The following is a 17,594-nucleotide window of genomic DNA, read 5'->3' as shown; positions in this document are numbered from 1 at the left end:
CAAGTGACAGAAACCGCAGGGGGAGTGGAGGGGAAACAGGGAGAGGTGGAGGGAGAGGAAAAGCTATGAGGATGCAAGTTAATTACTTAAAAAACTGAGCAGGCAAAAAAATCTGTTGGTGTGAAGGGAAAAGAGGGCATGGTTCCACGTGTCTCTTTTGTGTGTATGTGTGAGCATGCAGAAGTGTATCTTGCTGTTGAGCTGATATGTTCTTTCCACTCTGTCCACATGTGCTTGTGGGGACTGTGAATGCCAGGATTACAGTAAATAACTAATCTACCAGGAATTTCAGTGGTGATAATTGCTTAGCTTTCTCGCATGGGGCACCCTCAAAGTCTAACTAACTCCGGCACAATTAATCCTCCAACCCTGCCAAGTCAACTGTGAAATGTGTTCGTGCTCTTTTGCTTTTTATCTGCACTCGGACCGCCACTTGTGTTTGTCTGCATTTGATTGATGTTTACTGACAAATCACCCCTCGAAACCCCTCAGCTGCCGGAGCAAAAGCTTCCACTGTCTATGAATAATCTAACACATTGATGCCCATGCTGCTCCAGCTTTTTGTTCCAACTCTCATTTGATTATGTTTTGTTGATCACTTCACTGACTAATGATGTGGATTAGCATCATTACATTGTTGTCCTCTCTGGCTCCCTGGGAATGTTGAGAAAAGAGGCAGATGGTGAACTGGCGATGCAGTCGTCAAGGATTATTACCAGGCGCCGACCCTTGTTCTCACCAGAAAGTGAAGCGCTGAACTTTCTTAACTATTAGAACTTACATTACATTTTGTTCTTGTTTGAATTAAGCACCAAGGATATTTAATAATAGCAGAAAGTGGGCAAATGATGGGCTATACTGCACTGAACTCATGCATTGGTGAGAAGCGGTAATTAAAAACATGTCATTCTAAAAGAAATGTTCATTGTGTTTCTGGTGCCAGCAATTTGAACGGTGAAAAAAAAAAAAGCACTTTATCAAGAAGTTATTTGACATTTATTTCCACTTACTGCAAGTGTGTCACCTTAACCCACATGCATTTCATTAAACACATTACTTAAAACATTAACCAGTACCCTTTGAGGACAAATTGTAATACATTTTCTCCATTTTTTACTATTTCATTACTACAGTGTAAATAAATGCCGTTTGATATCCATGTGAGAATACAAAATCGAGCGCAGCTTTGTTCCCTCAAGCAAGACATCATTTTTAGGGACAAATAAGGGACTTCCTCCTCCTCCTCTCAATCTCATGTGGATATGAACATCAGTGTTAAATGATTGCCTTTAACTACACACAGCTCTAATAGCTTGCTATTTTGAAATTCAAAGCGATGTTTTCTTTATTTGTGAAAGTGGATTATTATGGCAAGGATTTAATACTCTAAAAACGAAAAAAAGGTTTGTCTTTGCAAACTACTTTAGTATTAACATTTGATGCAGTTGTTTAAAGAGATGTATTTTTTAGCAATGCTAGTAGCGTGGCTTTACCAGATAGCAACGTTGCTTTTCCAGTCACTCAACTCACCACTTTGGTCCAGACGGAAAGGTCTCAACAACTATTGGACAGATTGCCATGAAATTTTGTACAGACATTCGTGGTCCCCAGGAGATGAACTCTAACGACTTTCTTGAGCCTCTGACTTTCGCTTGAGCGCCACCAGCAGTCTAGGTTCCGCTGGAACTGTGTGGGTTTTGATTTGATCAGATTTGAAACTATCGTGGCAACAAAAACGTTCATCAGATTTTGATGCAATTTTTTCTAAATCCTAATTTGTATATGGAAATACTTGACATCATGTTTTTCCAATCAAGCCCCGTCCATTTAATCCAGTGAAAAGAGCACAGAATAAAAACAACACAGAAATTTCATGTGTGAAATAACCAAAACTGTCACTCATAGTTAGAAGCTGATTGACAAGGTCAGTTTTCAGGGCCATTAAAACATGTAATTACAACTTTATCATGTGTTTTTACAATTTCTCACCCACTGGACAATCAAAAGATCCCATCCTATCTGTCTGAAATAAAAATGAATCACTAGAAATTACAAGAACTCTTGAGAGGAACTAGAGTCTACTAATCTACTACATGTGTGATGCCTAATTAGTCTTATAATTCAGACTCAGCGAAACAACTCTGCACCATTTGGACTGATGATAAATAAAGTAGCCAACTGAAACATCAAACACTTACAAAACACAGCTGGCATTTTGGAAGACAGACATTAAAAGATAACTCCTCAATTATTTATAAAGCTGTTTATCACAAGCAACGTCTAAAAGAACATTCGGCTTTCACATGATCACAGTGACATTCAGAGCTCAGCTTGGGTGATAAAAGCTCGTCTTCAGTCTTTGGAAAAATCACGAGGACAGTGGCAGATGACAGGCAGCAGCTGTCTGCTATTATTTTTTCTGCCAAATGACAGAACGATGTTTTTCTTCTTTGACATTTGCATCCCACAAGGGAGATGGAGAGGCGGAGGGCACAGGCGGAAACATGACAGAGCATGAGACACAATTACACCTGTTCAGCCAAACATGAAACAGTCCTTTAGTTTCGGGCTTCCCCAGCTGGTCCGAGCTGGCAGTACATCATCCTCAGACAAGCTCCTTCCTCTGTTTGATTCCTCCCGAATATTAAGCCACTGTCGAGGATTTGGGACAAGGATTAGTGCCAAATGCTCAAATGGACTTTGAGTTCATTTGGATCCCTGTTGGTATTTTCTGTGGTGTGTGACTGACTATTATTCAACATGTCAGATTGTCCTGATTTGTCACCCAGAACTCTTAGCACAGACACATCCACAAACTATCCTGAGACACGTTATGTTGGAGAAACAAGAACATTTGGCCAGGAGAGGAAATAAAAGTGGAAGTATGATATTATTTTAAGTGTGATGGGTTACTCTACTCTGGTCCCAAAAGACACTTTTCACCAAACAGTACTGACACCTTCCTCCATGCAGACAGTAGGATGGGATTTGTTTCCTTTTTCCTTTCAGATGAAACAATTCCACTTGTGCCTTTTCTTCATTATTGGCATTCAGTTGCTTTTCTATTAATTAAGGTCGAACTTTGAGCAAAACACAACTGAGTGAAATGATCAATGACATAAAGTATTGACTGTTGGCTTGACAGCCCTGTGGGGGGAGTAGCCAGGCGATGATGACAAATGAACCTGAACACTAACACACTACATCACAAGTCGTATGTGTCAAATTTATTGAGCATGCTGGATCATCAGAGCAAGAAGTTTAATGACAAGATGTTTTTATTATTCACAAAATACATTATTTTGTCTCACAATTTTTAAGGATTTGTATTTGTCTAAAACATGCTGTGGAATTTAATATTGTGCACCAATTTCTCAAAATATAAGGAAAGGGAATTATTTTCTTAAAAAAGCCCACATTCCATTTTTGCTACAGTATAGTTCATGAAAAGCTGTTTGTTTATATGAGTAATCAGAGAAGGCTTGCTTTTATGTATGGCCGTGTGCTGCTGGAGCATATATGGAAATGGACATCAGAGTGCATATGATTCAGTATCTGTCTGCCTCCAGGCTGCACTGAATGTACACAACATAGAGAAATTGAAGGACAGAGAGGAAGGCATTTACAGTTGGAGCCATGTGTACCCATAACTCCTGTTGTGCGGTCGCATCTGTGACCGAGCTTTTGTGTGTTTTTGTGTATCTCTGTGTGTGTGTGTGTGATTATGCTGGGAGCCAAAAGAGGGAATGAGTGCATGAAACATGGAGAGGAAGAGAAAGAGAGAAATTGGGTCAGTGATCTACATACCAAAGTATTATGTTAACCTCAAATTACTCACCTCTTTGCTGTATTTAATCTATTGATGTTTATCTCTTTGGAATAATAATAATCATCATATCTTTTTTAATTTTCAATTGTACTTTAAAAAAAAAAAATATCTTTACATGATTTAATTGTCTTTGCATGTAGCCTTTAGTTATACAGCACCTTTTCAAACCTTTAGATTGTTCTAAAGGAGAACAATCAAATATCCATATCTGTTTGTTAGTTTGTCAGTGGATTTTTATCACCAAGCCTGAATGTAACTCTTCTCTCCTGTCTACTTTATAGCTCAGAGACAGAGTGCAAGAGGGGTGGATGGATGGTAGCCATGGGGGGTGGGGGTGGTTGCAGATCAAGCGAAAGGGCAGAGGGCTTGCACTCTCATTGGCTGCTGTAATCAGGTGGAGGAGGATGTGGGGAGGAGGAAAGGCTGTTGCCAGAGCTCGTAGCGGCGATGAGAGGCTTTGTAGCAAAGTCATGTTTTGTGTCAGAGCTGTAAGAGAACACTTCTTGTAATGTGCAGCTGGGACATAAAAGATGAAGGAAGGAGAATATTTCGCTCTGCTCCTCTGTTGTCGCTCTTCATCATCTAGCACTCATATACATAATCCTAATGTTCGTCCTACAACTGTCTTGGGACATCCATTTCCATGTTCACTTCTTTCCCATTTCTAGTCTGTTCTCTGTGTGCGAGCAACATTCTTTCAGTTCCCTTTCTCCCTTTTTTCAGTCTTCATACCGGTTTGAAAGCAAAGTCAGCTCTCTGAGACAAGCGAGAACACAGAAAGCCTTTTATCTGTTTATCATTTCCCTCTTTCACTTCTTACTTTCTTATATTCTACTGCACACTGCCAACTACTATACACACATGCATACATGGCATGTCAAATTTCAGACATGGCACATCATAGTTTTTGACAAGGTTATATAAACAGGGTGTGAGGGTCACGCCCACTGACCGTAAAACAAACTCCTCTCTCATCGTCCAACTGTAAGAGCCTTATTACTCTGTTCAAACACCTATGAGAGGATCCTTCTTTTCAGTTGTTATCAGGTGTGCCATTTACACATTCTCTCTCTCTCTCTCTCTCTCACCCCCCCCCCCACACACCCCCCCCCACACACACACACACACACACACCCCACCACCCTTTAGTTGATAACCTTTAGGCGACAACCTTTAGGCGTTCACACATACACACAGTGTGAAAATGGAAGCAGACCAACGTTCTCGTAAGCTGTGTCTCAATTCAGGTATTTCCATTATATCTTCTACTTACTCGCGTAATACATGCATTTCAACAGGGTAGTGTTGTCTCAAATCAAACACAGCCGTTGTGCACTTACCAGAAATGATGATTGCAACATTTGAACACTTCTTCCTCTTCTTTTAATGGCAAATTGTAACTGGGTGGATCATTATCACCAGCATTTGACATCAAATGTGTCACGTTCGCTGGGTGCACAGAGCAGGGGAGAGCCCAAATGCATGAAACAGAGAGCAGAGGTCTAGTTCCAGAGTATTTAATCCAGGGCTAGACAGACAGGCATGAACAAAAACAGGTACAGGGACCTGGTACATCCAAAAACAGAACGGGTAAGTAGCAACTTGCAGAACATACAACAACTGACTGCACAGACATGCGACAATGACCGGATAGGGAATTAACAGAAACACCAAACATTTATACACAGGGGCTAACGAGCAGGGCGGGAGCAACACAGGTGACAGGTATCAGGGTTAACGAGGCAGAGAGACAGAAGGGGAAAACAGAGAGACTGGCTGACAGGCAGATTACTGGAGGTGAACAGACATAACACAAGTACTGAACACCAAACATGCAGTAAGCAGTAACAGATCAGAATAATGAAAATAACAAACTAATCCAGATCACAACTAGACTAACATCAACAAGGAACACAGACCGAAGCTAAGACTTTAACAGAACTCAGAGCAGACATGGGCAAAACACAGAAGTACGCAGACCAGGACTAAACATTTAAGACATGAACTAAGACACAGGACTAAGAACTAAGATACTAGACAAGACAGATATGAAGTAACTTAAAGATGCGGATAAATGAAATAATAAAGGCTGCACAGAGACTAAAGCAAAATGAACAAAATCAGATTAATTAATGAAACTGGCAAACAGACAAACAGAACCCAAGCATGATGGTAGAGAGCAAGGCATCTGGGACAGAACAGAACTAAACAAGTACTAAGGCAGACACCAAGATAACAGGACAGATCAGAACCACCACACCGAACAAACAGGAGACTGGATACAAGACCACAGATAGACAGGACTGAAACCCAAAACACAGAGAAAGCAAAATCAAAATACAGAGAAGGCATGGCCAAAATATCACCCACCAAAATATCTTTGTTTTCTCACTTGGCTTACAATTTTATTTAAAATGATTAAAAATTAACTAAATTTTACTTTTATGTGTTGTGCCATCGCCACTGCTGCAACTCCCTCGGTTGCCATTTGCTCAGTGCTCAGCTGTCCTGCTGTTTACATTAACAATTGGCACATTTAACAGATTTTCCACCATAAAACACATAAAGTGTGGTTAACAGCCTGCTACCTACAATGTTATTTTGAATGTGTGTGTGTGTGTGTGTGTGTGTGTGTGTGTGTGTTTGTTAGTTGTTAATTTTTATATATATGCTCATTTTCATTCTGGTGGAAAGTTAGCTAAGTAAATATATCATGTCTGTCCATTATATGTAAGGCCAAAGCCAATGCTACTGTTACCTTAGATTCAACTCTTATGTCTGTACGGTAAATATTAAAGAGGTGGTATTATGCTTTTTGGCTTTTCCTCTCTACTTTATTGAGTTATATATCTTTTTTGTGCATGTAACAGGTTTGCAAAGTGAAAAAGCCCAAAGTCCAGCCTAAAGGGAGTTCCCATCTCCCACAGAAAGCTCTGCTCTGAACCGCTTGAAAACAGGTCGTTTGTAGTCCAGCCCTTCACTCCCTTTACTTGTGACATCACAATGAAAACGCCTCATAAAGCTTGCCAAGCGGCTAGCGGGGTCAGGCACGCCCTCAAACCAAGCTAGTCTGAGTGGAGGCCCTTTGATTTTAGTTAAGCCCCTTTTCCACTGCACAGTACCAGCTCGACTTGGCTCGACTCGCCTTTGTTTGGTTTTCCATTGTAGAAATGTTGCACCTGTACCTGCTTCCAGGTACTTTTTTCATATCATCTCACCTCCGTCGAGGTTCCAAGCGAGCTGAGGGATACTAAAATGTAACGTGAAAACACGACAGACTTCTGATTGGTCAGAGAGAATCAGCTGTGTAGATTTCAAATATTGACAGTTTTACCAGAAGTGATGGCGAAACAAAAATGTGCTTGAATATTTTGAGTTGAGGAGCTCCGCAAGTGGCTGCGGGGGATGCCTGCGCCAACCCGTGGGAGGAGCGTGTCGCCTATCAGCACCTCTAAACCTCACTAATTAACTGGTTATGACTCGTTTGCTTAATCTGTACAAAAACCAAAGTGTGAAAATTAAACATAGTGGCTAGGTTGGTGTTCATCTCAGCGAGAAAGCCAAAAGTCTATTTCCCAAAATGACAAACTATTGCTTTAGACAGTGATGGGGTCAGTGTGGCCATTTTGAACTTATTTGTGTGTGTCTGCAGGTTTTGCTGCTCTCTGCTAATGTGAGCCACTTCCTCTGTAAAATTAAATGACTATGCTGGACAAAACCAACAACAAACATCAGACCGCTATGTTTTAGATGAACTTTTGACTCAGAGGAAACCACAAACCAAAAAATTGCTTACCCCAAAATAGTTTCTGGTGGTTGACTTTGCCCCGGCCAGAACAGACCAAAACAATAAAACAGGACAAATTAGAAGTACACAAACTGTGTATTTCACGAAATACTGCCAAAATACTGTACTTTGCCAGTACTGCAAGTTCATACATGGACCTCTGTCGTTCAGTCAGCTAAGATTAGTATGGTTTATTTGGTTATTTAGAGCTCAAAATAGTTATTTTTTCTAGAATTGTGCTTTATATTGAAACAATATTCAAAATATTTTGTTAATTTAATTACTGTGCTTTTTTATTGATATCTTTAATGTATTTCTTCTTCAATTATACTGTATCTTTTCTTCATTACACACCATTTATTTACACATTCCCTTACTAGTGAATCTATGATCATAAACCAAACATAATAGATGGCAAAACAATCTTGTCTCAAGGTCCACTTACTCACTCGTTCTCAAACTTTTGACCAAGATGTCTTCTATGACAAATGAGCAAACTTCATCTGCTAATGAAGACCATATGTCAATATGGTTTCGGAGTAAGTGGACCTTGGGTTAATTGTTTGTCAATTGCCGTATCCAAGGTCAAAACTGAATTGAGCTCTGATACTGAGACTAATACTTTTATAAATGTTTTTCAGCTGCAAATAGAAGTACTGGCAGTTTTAGTTTAAATTTGACTTTTATGACACTTTTTATAAAACTCATTGTTCGAATTTATTGTCTGAGCCTGTTGTTTCTGGATTAAAGAAATACCATAGCTTTATGGTAAATGCCAAATCCTCTTTCTTCCTCCTCTTTTGCTTCCGCTTTGCCACACAGTGTTTCTGTCAGTCTGGTTCTTTTTGTCTGGCTGAAAATATGTTACAGTAATCAGTAGGTAAAACCAGCAGAGAGAGACACTGTTATATAGTATTGAAACATTGAAGGATCCTTTGTGGCACAGTACTGGACTCCACTGACTTAGAGGGAGCACCAATCACTTAATTTATTTGATTGTAAATTGAGAATGAAGCTCAACCCTCCTTGCGTCTCTTCGTGTGTCTCTGCAGCTTGTCCAGTGGGCTACTTTAAGTCCGTCTCCGTCTCTGTTCCCTGCTCGGTGTGTCCCTCCAATAGCAGAACCAGCCAGGAGGGATCAAGTGTGTGTGAATGTCGCAGCGGCTTTTACCGGGCAGCCAATGATGCCAACTCTTCTGCCTGCACAAGTGAGCATAGTTGATTTGTTTGTTTATGCCTGGCTCTCTGAGAGGCGTTCAAGGGGCCTCGTTGGTCATTTGTCATTTACTCAGACTGTGAGAACCGAGAAGTCAGTGACATGATCATCATCTTTTTTTTATCACAATTTAATGGGAATTTAATTCCACCAGCAGGAAAAGCTGCTACGTATTTAGTTTCTCTGCTCACTTTGCTAAAATTGTGCCACTGCCAAACTTTGCTTTATATAGTTCTTTCCATTACTTTACTCAGTTAAATGTTTTTGCCAGCATGCAGCTTCTTTCATATCTTAAACTTTTTAGCAGATGCTTCCATCTAAGTGTCTACCACTTACATTATGTATGCCAAACCCCACCCATTCTGTCTATCTCTCCACAGCTCCTCCATCTGCTCCGGTCTCTCTTTCCTGGGAGTATGAGAGCGGTGATGGCGGAGTGTCCTTAAGGTGGCGCCCTCCAGTGGACATGGGAGGCCGCAACGAAGTGTGGTACGGGGTGGTGTGTCGCATTTGCCCCTCAGCCACCTTCACCAACCCAACGTCGTGCTCCTGGTGTGGGGAGGGTGTCACCTTCAGCCCCTCCCAGACAAACCTGAAACAAACCAAGGTCACCCTCAACAACCTGCTGACCAGAGTCACTTATCTCATACAGGTACTGTGGAAAACTTTCTGTTAATGGCACAATACAATCTCCGTTATCTAATATATGTAATGTAAATACCAAATACAGTATAATTGTCTTTGACACTTTGTTTTAGAGTTATAACTGTTTTAAACTGTAATACTTGCTATTCTGGGTTACTGGTGAATGTGTGGACTCAATCACTGGTACCAGTTAGAAGTTATTCTTAAGAAATTTCTGTGAATGATGAAACATTTCCTGGAGCCTGTATTATTCTGTAAGCTCCACATCAGTAAATATACAGTAACATTTATTATTTAGCTTGAGGAAGCTCAACTAAATCATAGCTTATTTCTTATTCATAGTGGGCAGATATTTCCCATTTCCTGGTGTTTGTTGACTGGCCGACACACCTGCATGTGTCAGGATTCGTTCCTCAAACATGGAAACATGTCATAAACGTTAAATAGAAAAAAGCTTCAAATGTCACACCTATGTGTTCTTCTTATTGACAGGTGCAAGCCATGAATGAGGTCTCAGCTTTGAGTCCTTTTCCAGCTCGATACTCAAGCATCAATTTCACTACTAGCCAGTCAGGTGAGCACCGGACAGAGAGGGTGAAAACACTGAGATGAAAGAGAAGAGATGCTCTGATGATGATGTTTGTGTAGATACTGTGTGTATGTGTGTCTGAGGTTTATCACCCCCTTCTCTGTCTCTTTGTGCTCCATCTTTTCTGCTCTTGCTCTCTGGACAGGAGGTTGCTCGAGGTTACAATATCCTGTCAGGTCCCATTATAGTCACTGTAGAGGAAGAAAGGGACAAATGAGAGATGGGAAGACAAAAAAAAAAACAGGCTGAAAGAGAGATGAAAGTAGACAAGAGGGGAGACGAGAGGAGCGGAGAATGGGGCATTGTGCGGACAAAGTACACCATTATACAATTTTCCAAGAAACTGATCAAGATTGATTAGAACTCTCCATGAACCTAAATTATCTAAAACCTTCTTGTGTCTGCTCCCAGAGCTTATTGATTAAATGAAAGGAATGCCGGAAAGTTCCCTTTAACTGGTCTGGCCATATAGCACAATGACTGTAACTAGATCCTGCTTGGTGCTCCATAAAAACTCCACTTTCATGCTCTACTAAATATCGACTGCAGGTTCTGTAACACTGCCCCCTTATGGTCTCCATATCTTCAAACAGCTTTACTGTTTTATTGTTGTGGAATAATGGGGCTTTCAGAGCAAGGTTAATTGATCAATTATCACTTCTCAGGGGAAACATCATACATCTGTTGTCTCCAGTGGTGAAACATAATATTCATAGTACATTTACTCAAATACTGTACTAAATTACAAATTCAAAATACTCAAGGTTGCACAATGAAATGAAAGATTGTAGTCCTTCATGCTATTCACATAGAACATAACAGATAATTGAATCTATATTAGAATAGGGTAACATATAAAATAAATAAAATAAACAATATACATACACCCAGGAAGTAGTTCTCCCGTGCGTTTTTTAAATTTGCAGGGGGAAAGGAACCTCGGCTTCCTTTTCCTGATTTATCTCTGTCCTGTGTTTCAGCATTAAAGTTTAAAGAGAGTTTACAGAGTTTAAAGGAGCTACTGGCCGCAGCATCTGCATGTCTGTCCGTTGTCATGGTCAAACTCTTCTGATCCAGCCGATTTAATCAACTACGGCTTAGCCCTTTAAGTCAAATCCAATCAGACATCATTCAATAATGTTTTAGCAGTAAAACCAAAAAAAGGAGGGGGAGGGATTTTATTTTGGATTAGATACTTTCAAAATCTAGATGTCTCTTGCTAGTCTATCCAATGTTACTCTGACTTTTACCTGTGAGTGTTTTCATGGTGTGTTGTTAGTTATTTTACTTAAGTGAGGTTCTGAATACTTCTTTCGTTACTGTTTCCACAGTTCCCAGTACAGTTCCCATGATGCACCAGCTGAGCCGAGCCCCAGACTCCATCACTCTCTCATGGCCTCAGCCGGACAGGCCCAATGGAGACATCCTGGAATACCAGCTTAGATACTATGACAAGGTATACTCGGTGAATAGTCATGCGCACATTCACACATTTTGTTTGCTTTTTACATGGCAGTAAACAGTGAATAGTCTCAAACACACACACACACACACACATCCCAAACTGACAAATGACTAAAGTTACCACAAAACGCCCTTCTTCTGCGTCCATCAGGGTTCAGATGTGGACAGTGCAGTGAGTGTGTACAGTGAGACCAACACGGTGACCGTCAACTCTCTGATTCCCGGCTCCATCTACGCCTTCCAGATCAGAGCTCGAAATGAGCGAGGCTACGGCCCCTACAGCAACACCATCTACTTCACCACCCTGCCTCTGGGTACAACACTCATTTACTGTAATACCAGTGAAATCCATTTGAGTCAAAGTGCATTACTGCAATTACCACACCACTGAAGTGGCCAAAGTTACAATATTTAGGGTAGGAGGCCTTAATAATCTACAGAAAAAGATCATTCATGAGAGTAAGATGACAGATAAACAATAGAACAGTCAAATAGTTACTAATACGAATTTATTCGCAGCTGAAAGTAATTATCTTAGGAATGTGGAAGAGAGATACAGTATGTACTAATATACTGTATACTGCTGAAGTAGAAGTTGACTTAAATTTTACCCAGGTAGAAGTGAGATCACTGTGTTGAATGAGATTCAAAAGTAGTTCTATTAATCTACAGTGTTTGTTTTCAAATGGTCACTGCAGGAGAAGTAGAGTGATGTTGACTGCCTCGCTATAAACAACTAACTTTGATTATTCTGCTATTCTGTAGATGAGCCCAATATTCAATCCAGGTTTTCCAGATGTGAAAATTAAATGGCTGGAGTGTACTCATAAAAACATGTGATGTCCATTCAGTTCCAGTAACATCAACGTTTGTAATTAGTCTCAGCTGATGGTTTTCTGACTTTCTCTTCCACAGAGGAACATTCACAGCAGATCCAGAATCGACTTCCTCTGCTGGTTGGGTCAGTGATGGGTGGAGCAGCATTTCTTCTGGTGGTGGCAGCAATTGTGGTTGTGGTGGTATTTCGCAGGTACTGTACGTTATCGATCTATTCACATGATCAGACACGCAAAGTCATGCGCGCATTCACACATTTTGTTTGCTTTTTACATGGCAGTAAGAGGAGGGAGAGTCCGTACAGTGACAGACTCCAGAGGTACATCAGTAACCGAGGTGAGTATTAATATGTTTAATTTAATTTAGTTGAAATTCAATTTAGTGAAATTAATTAATTTTATTTCTTTTAAAGTAAGATATTTGGTTTGTGCAAAAGGGCAACCTATTATAACAACATTTTAAATGACTTGGAGGCATAGTGCATAAATTGTTATTAGCTCTGTGATTAACAAAGTTTGGTGTGTTTGTTTCTTTTGTGTTATTTGAGTGTTTTATAGATTAAAAGAATGTATTTCAGGTAATGATTGATTGCCTAGAAAAAACTCCTAGGGATAAAAAAGAGATAAAAAGCCAGACTTAGTTTCTAAAAATTGGCTTTTAATTCCAGGTGGAGTTAAGTATTATGTGGACCCATCCACTTATGAGGACCCCAGTGAGGCTGTCAAAGAGTTTGCCCGTGAGATAGATCCTACTCATCTCAAGATTGAGGAGGTGATTGGTGCAGGTAGGTCTTGTAGTCTGTTTTCTTTTCAATCTTATTACAGTTATATGATAACTATCAATAGTGTGAAATCTGTTCCACCTCCTCTCCACTCCAGCCCAGTTTGGGGAGGTTTCTCGGGGCCGCTACCGTCCTCTGGGGCGAAGGGAGGTGCTGGTAGCAGTGAAGACTCTACGATGGGGGGCGTCCGACAGAGAGAAGGGTATGTTTCTCAGTGAAGCAGGGGTCCTGGGACAGTTCGACCACCCCAACGTACTGAAGTTAGAGGGTGTTATCACTCGTAGTCCCCCAGAGAGGATCATCACGGAGTTCATGGAGAACGGGCCCTTAGACGCCTTCCTCAGGGTGAGATAACACACTGTCAACCGTTTCCATCTTTGGCATGTTCTAAGTGGCTGCACACATGGTTCACTTCACTGTACACCAAAACATTTCCTCCTCTCCTCTCCTGTTCTCCGTCCTGCCCTCTGAACTCTTTCAGGAGAACGAGGGCCAGTTCAGCATCCTCCAGCTCGTTGGGATGCTTAGGGGAATTGGTGCAGGAATGCGTTACCTCTCTGAGAGAAACTTTGTCCACCGAGACCTGGCGGCTAGGAACGTGTTGGTCAACTCCAACCTGGTCTGTAAAGTGTCTGACTTTGGTCTGTCTCGACTCATGAGGGGCCTGGACCACAACATACCTACGTACACTGCCTCACTGGTATGTATTGGGAAAATTGAGCTTTTGTGGTTTTTCAATGCTCCTGATTTGTGCTTCCAGTGTAACATGTTCAGCGTTCACTTATTCTCTGCCTGCCTTCCTCCAACAGGGCAGTAAGATTCCTGTGAGGTGGACGGCACCAGAGGCCTTCCAGCATCGCAAGTTCAGCTCAGCTAGTGATGTTTGGAGCTTCGGCATACTTATGTGGGAAGTTATGTCATATGGAGAGCGTCCATACTGGGACATGAGCAATCAAGAAGTGAGTATGTAGAAGAATGCACAGGAAGTCATAATCAATAAGTGATGGAAATGCACTCAAATCCTTTGCTTAAGTTCAAGTTTAACTACTATACTGTAATAATATGCCATAATGTCCACTCTTTGCATCCAGAGACCTTTTCATGTTGTTCTTTATCTGTCTCTCTACTCGTTTTTTTCAGCTGTTGAATAAAGAAAAAAGTAAAAGTCCTGCATTCAATGCAAGTATTTATTAGTGCAAAAGAAATTTTTGTTGTTTATTGTTGCATTGTATGAATATATATTGTAATGTTACAGCAGCTCTGGTGATTTACTGCTGTTATTTGTTTTACCCTGTTGGAGGTGTAGTGGCTATTTTACATTGTGAATTATGTGTTATGAGCTCATTGTCATGTTGAGCCAAGTGCAGACACAATAAAACTAGGGATTTGGACCTAAGCACAGAACAACAGGCAGAGCAGGTTAACTTTTAAAGTGTTTATTAATAATAAAACAAAAAGGTGAACAAGCTTACGGAGAGTGGAGGCAAGCAAGGGTGAAAAACAGGTGAAGGGCTAACACAAATGAATCCACAGGGGAGCAGGCTATAATCTTAATACAAAGGTAGTCCAGGAAATCAGGCAACAGGTAATCCAAAAACATAGGGAAACACAGATGAAGGGCACAAGACACATGAGGAAGGTTGCTTTCAAAATAAAAGAGGAAAAAAAACAACACTGAGACCCAAAAACATGACACTCAAGGTTTTACAAGTAAAACCTTATTTTGCAAAACAGCCACAGACCATTTATGAACAGGAAATGTAAAGTGTAATGTCTTAAAGGGAGGGACAACTAAAGAAAAATTACACTGATTAAAAATTGTAGACAACTAGTTAAATAAATGCACTTCATCCCTGCCCCTCTCCTCTTTATTTAACATGTAAATGGTGACAAAATGTCAGGCAACTGGATTTTGCATAATTTTCTCTTAGTCACTCTTACAAGCCCTCAGTGGTCTGTGACCTTTTATGTAAGGCAATTACACAAGACTCATCACACCATCTGCCCTACGTATGTCTCCCTTGCTCTTGCTGCAGGTGATGAAGGCAGTAACAGACCAATATCGTCTCCCTGCCCCCCACAACTGCCCCCCAGCCCTCCACTCTTTGATGCTTCAATGCTGGCAGGCTGATCGAGGGGACCGGCCAGCCTTCGACTCACTCTTGTCCTCCTTGGATCGGCTCATCAGGCACCCTGCCTCCCTCAAGGCAGAGCCAACTCGGTGAGGTCGCAGCGTCTGGCAACCGCTTGTCCAAAACATATCAGAGGCAGCAGGTGATGAACAATCTGCTATATTTACGGGTTCTCATGCGCTCTTTTTTGACATTTCCCCCTTTACAGAAGCTGCTCTCAGCCGCTGCTCAGCCCCACCCCCACAGACTTATCTTCAGTGGCAACAGTGAGTGATTGGCTGAAGGCGCTGCGGATGGAGAGGTATCAGGACGAGTTCGATCAGGCACATCTGGACACATTAGACAGAGTCAGCATCCTCACCATGGAGTGAGTACAGATAATTATTACTGTAAAAGAAGAAGACTGGTGATTCTCTGCCAAACATTTTTCCAAAGCATATCAAAACTTTTATATTTATTTACCCTTCAGGCTGTTTTTTTTTTCAGATATGTTGTACATACCATATGAAAACAGTTTTGGCAGTGATTAAATCTTGGATGTTAAAGTTTCCTGGGAGGTACAACCAAGAACGAGTTTCTTGTCATAGTGTGCAAATGTATTTCCATGCCAAGACAACATTGACATAAATCCAAACAGACTACATGGTGTCTATGATGGATTACCTATTGTTAGCAAGATGGTCTTTGGCTTTGGATTTGGATGGCCACCTTGATATTTGTCTAGATTAAGAGCTGGTTATTTTTTTTAATAAACGGTGTCTTACTTTTACTTATCAAAGTACGTTGATAAGTAAATACAACTCTATGTATACGGCACTTTTCAAAGCTTGCACCCACGAATGTTTCAAGATGAAAAAAGAAAAAAAAAACTTAATTAAGATAAGCCAGAGTATTAAACAGACAAATCAGGGAAAGTATAATAATTAATAAAATGTCTGAGCGACCAGATGCCTTTATTTAACACATTTTTATTTATTTAACATATGCAACCCCACTAGTACTGTCCTTCAAAATATCAGTTAGGGCACACAACAAGCTGAAGTGTTGAACTAAACTCCTCTGTTCACCTGCTCTCTCCTTCAGTGATGTCCAGAATCTCGGGGTGAACCTGCTGGGACACCAGAGGAAGATCGTCAGTGCAGCCCAACAGCTCAGGGCCCATCTGACGCAGGGGCAGATTGAGGTGTGAAATCCATCTACAGCAGAACCTGTACCATGGATTTCTGTGGAAGCAGCGGAATGTGTCTGGTTTCGGTACCATTCATTTCAATGGAGCACATTATTAAGCCAAAACAAAAAGAGAAAAAGCTTTCGTCTGAGGAAAAGCATCGAGTGCCACTGTTTATTCTGATAAAACCGACGTTACAACCAGGAGTGAAAAAGAGGATCGGACTTCCTGCCAGTCAATCAAGACAAAAAACAGAGACGGAGAGATGCACTTTGGGAGCTGTGGTCCATGTCAAATTGAGGTTAGGGAGTTGGAGGAGAAGAGATTCCTCAATGTTTTCCTCAATATTTTTCACTAGATTTCACTTTATTGTTGTCGGCCGCCTTCCTTCCTCACCAATCTGTAATCCTACCTCTCACCTTCTCTTCCACTACTTTTCAATTTCTTTACCATCAGTGAGTACAGAAACTATAAAAATGTTTTTGATTACACACTCATGGAGATCTCTCCACACAAAGAATTGCGTGAAGACAATCAAAGCCTTTTTGTAATATTTTTTGAGTTGTTTGTAAAGTTATATCACTTCCTCTCTACTTAAAATGCCAAAATGCTAAAAACTGTTAACAAAAAAAGACAACAGTGTACTACCTAGCAGCCTATGGTTCACCTTTTAAGATGTTACCATTAGCTTTCAGAAAAATGTATAGTCCGTCCAGTGTTTCAACAAAATGCTATAAACCACAAGTCCAAAATCAGTATTGCAACTGCTGGGGTTGGATATGAATCACTGCCATGATATTGTGAAAACATAAAGATACTTTTAAAAACTGTAAGCCATGTTTCTTCTTCTTTGAAAGACATATCTAGGGTTTGAGAGCAGCCCTGTTTGTACAGCTCACTCTTACTCTCTCAGCGACAACGGAGCTCATGTACTGTAATACTACAATCTTCACCTCAGCTGCAAACACAAACATCCATCTGTGATGAAGACAGAACCGAACAGCACCCACCTTTATGTACATTTCACACTTCACCTCTTTTGTTTGATTGCAAGAGTAAAGGCACTGAGTCATTGAAGCATTGTGAATGTGTGAAATGGGAAAGATGGACAAAATCTGATCTGATTTACACTTGAAGGAAGGAGGC

At 40.8% G+C, this 17,594-nt stretch overlaps 1 protein-coding gene across 2 annotated transcripts in view; it reads left to right on the top strand.

Moving 5' to 3' along the window:
- The window catches only part of ephb6 (eph receptor B6), a 35,630-nt gene extending 18,349 nt beyond the window's left edge, over nt 1-17,281 (top strand). Inside the window, exons 6-20 of one of the 2 annotated variants that reach the window (XM_046045023.1) lie at nt 8,669-8,824; nt 9,213-9,484; nt 9,970-10,051; nt 11,398-11,522; nt 11,682-11,844; nt 12,446-12,560; nt 12,648-12,703; nt 13,035-13,151; nt 13,246-13,493; nt 13,630-13,848; nt 13,958-14,107; nt 14,289-14,327; nt 15,185-15,369; nt 15,489-15,647; nt 16,364-17,281. In XM_046045023.1, the coding sequence (XP_045900979.1) occupies nt 8,669-8,824; nt 9,213-9,484; nt 9,970-10,051; nt 11,398-11,522; nt 11,682-11,844; nt 12,446-12,560; nt 12,648-12,703; nt 13,035-13,151; nt 13,246-13,493; nt 13,630-13,848; nt 13,958-14,107; nt 14,289-14,327; nt 15,185-15,369; nt 15,489-15,647; nt 16,364-16,469 (2,192 nt within the window). In that variant the 3' untranslated portion in view covers nt 16,470-17,281. The remainder of the gene's footprint in view (nt 1-8,668; nt 8,825-9,212; nt 9,485-9,969; nt 10,052-11,397; nt 11,523-11,681; nt 11,845-12,445; nt 12,561-12,647; nt 12,704-13,034; nt 13,152-13,245; nt 13,494-13,629; nt 13,849-13,957; nt 14,108-14,288; nt 14,328-15,184; nt 15,370-15,488; nt 15,648-16,363) is intronic. The other variant, XM_046045024.1, reaches the window with a different exon arrangement.
- The last annotated feature ends 313 nt before the right edge of the window (nt 17,282-17,594 follow it).

The sequence above is a fragment of the Micropterus dolomieu genome, linkage group LG03, assembly GCF_021292245.1.
Source record: "Micropterus dolomieu isolate WLL.071019.BEF.003 ecotype Adirondacks linkage group LG03, ASM2129224v1, whole genome shotgun sequence".
In the NCBI taxonomy this organism is placed as follows: domain Eukaryota; kingdom Metazoa; phylum Chordata; class Actinopteri; order Centrarchiformes; family Centrarchidae; genus Micropterus; species Micropterus dolomieu.
Note: the sequence above shows the minus strand (reverse complement) of the source record. Positions and strands in the feature narration are given on the sequence as shown.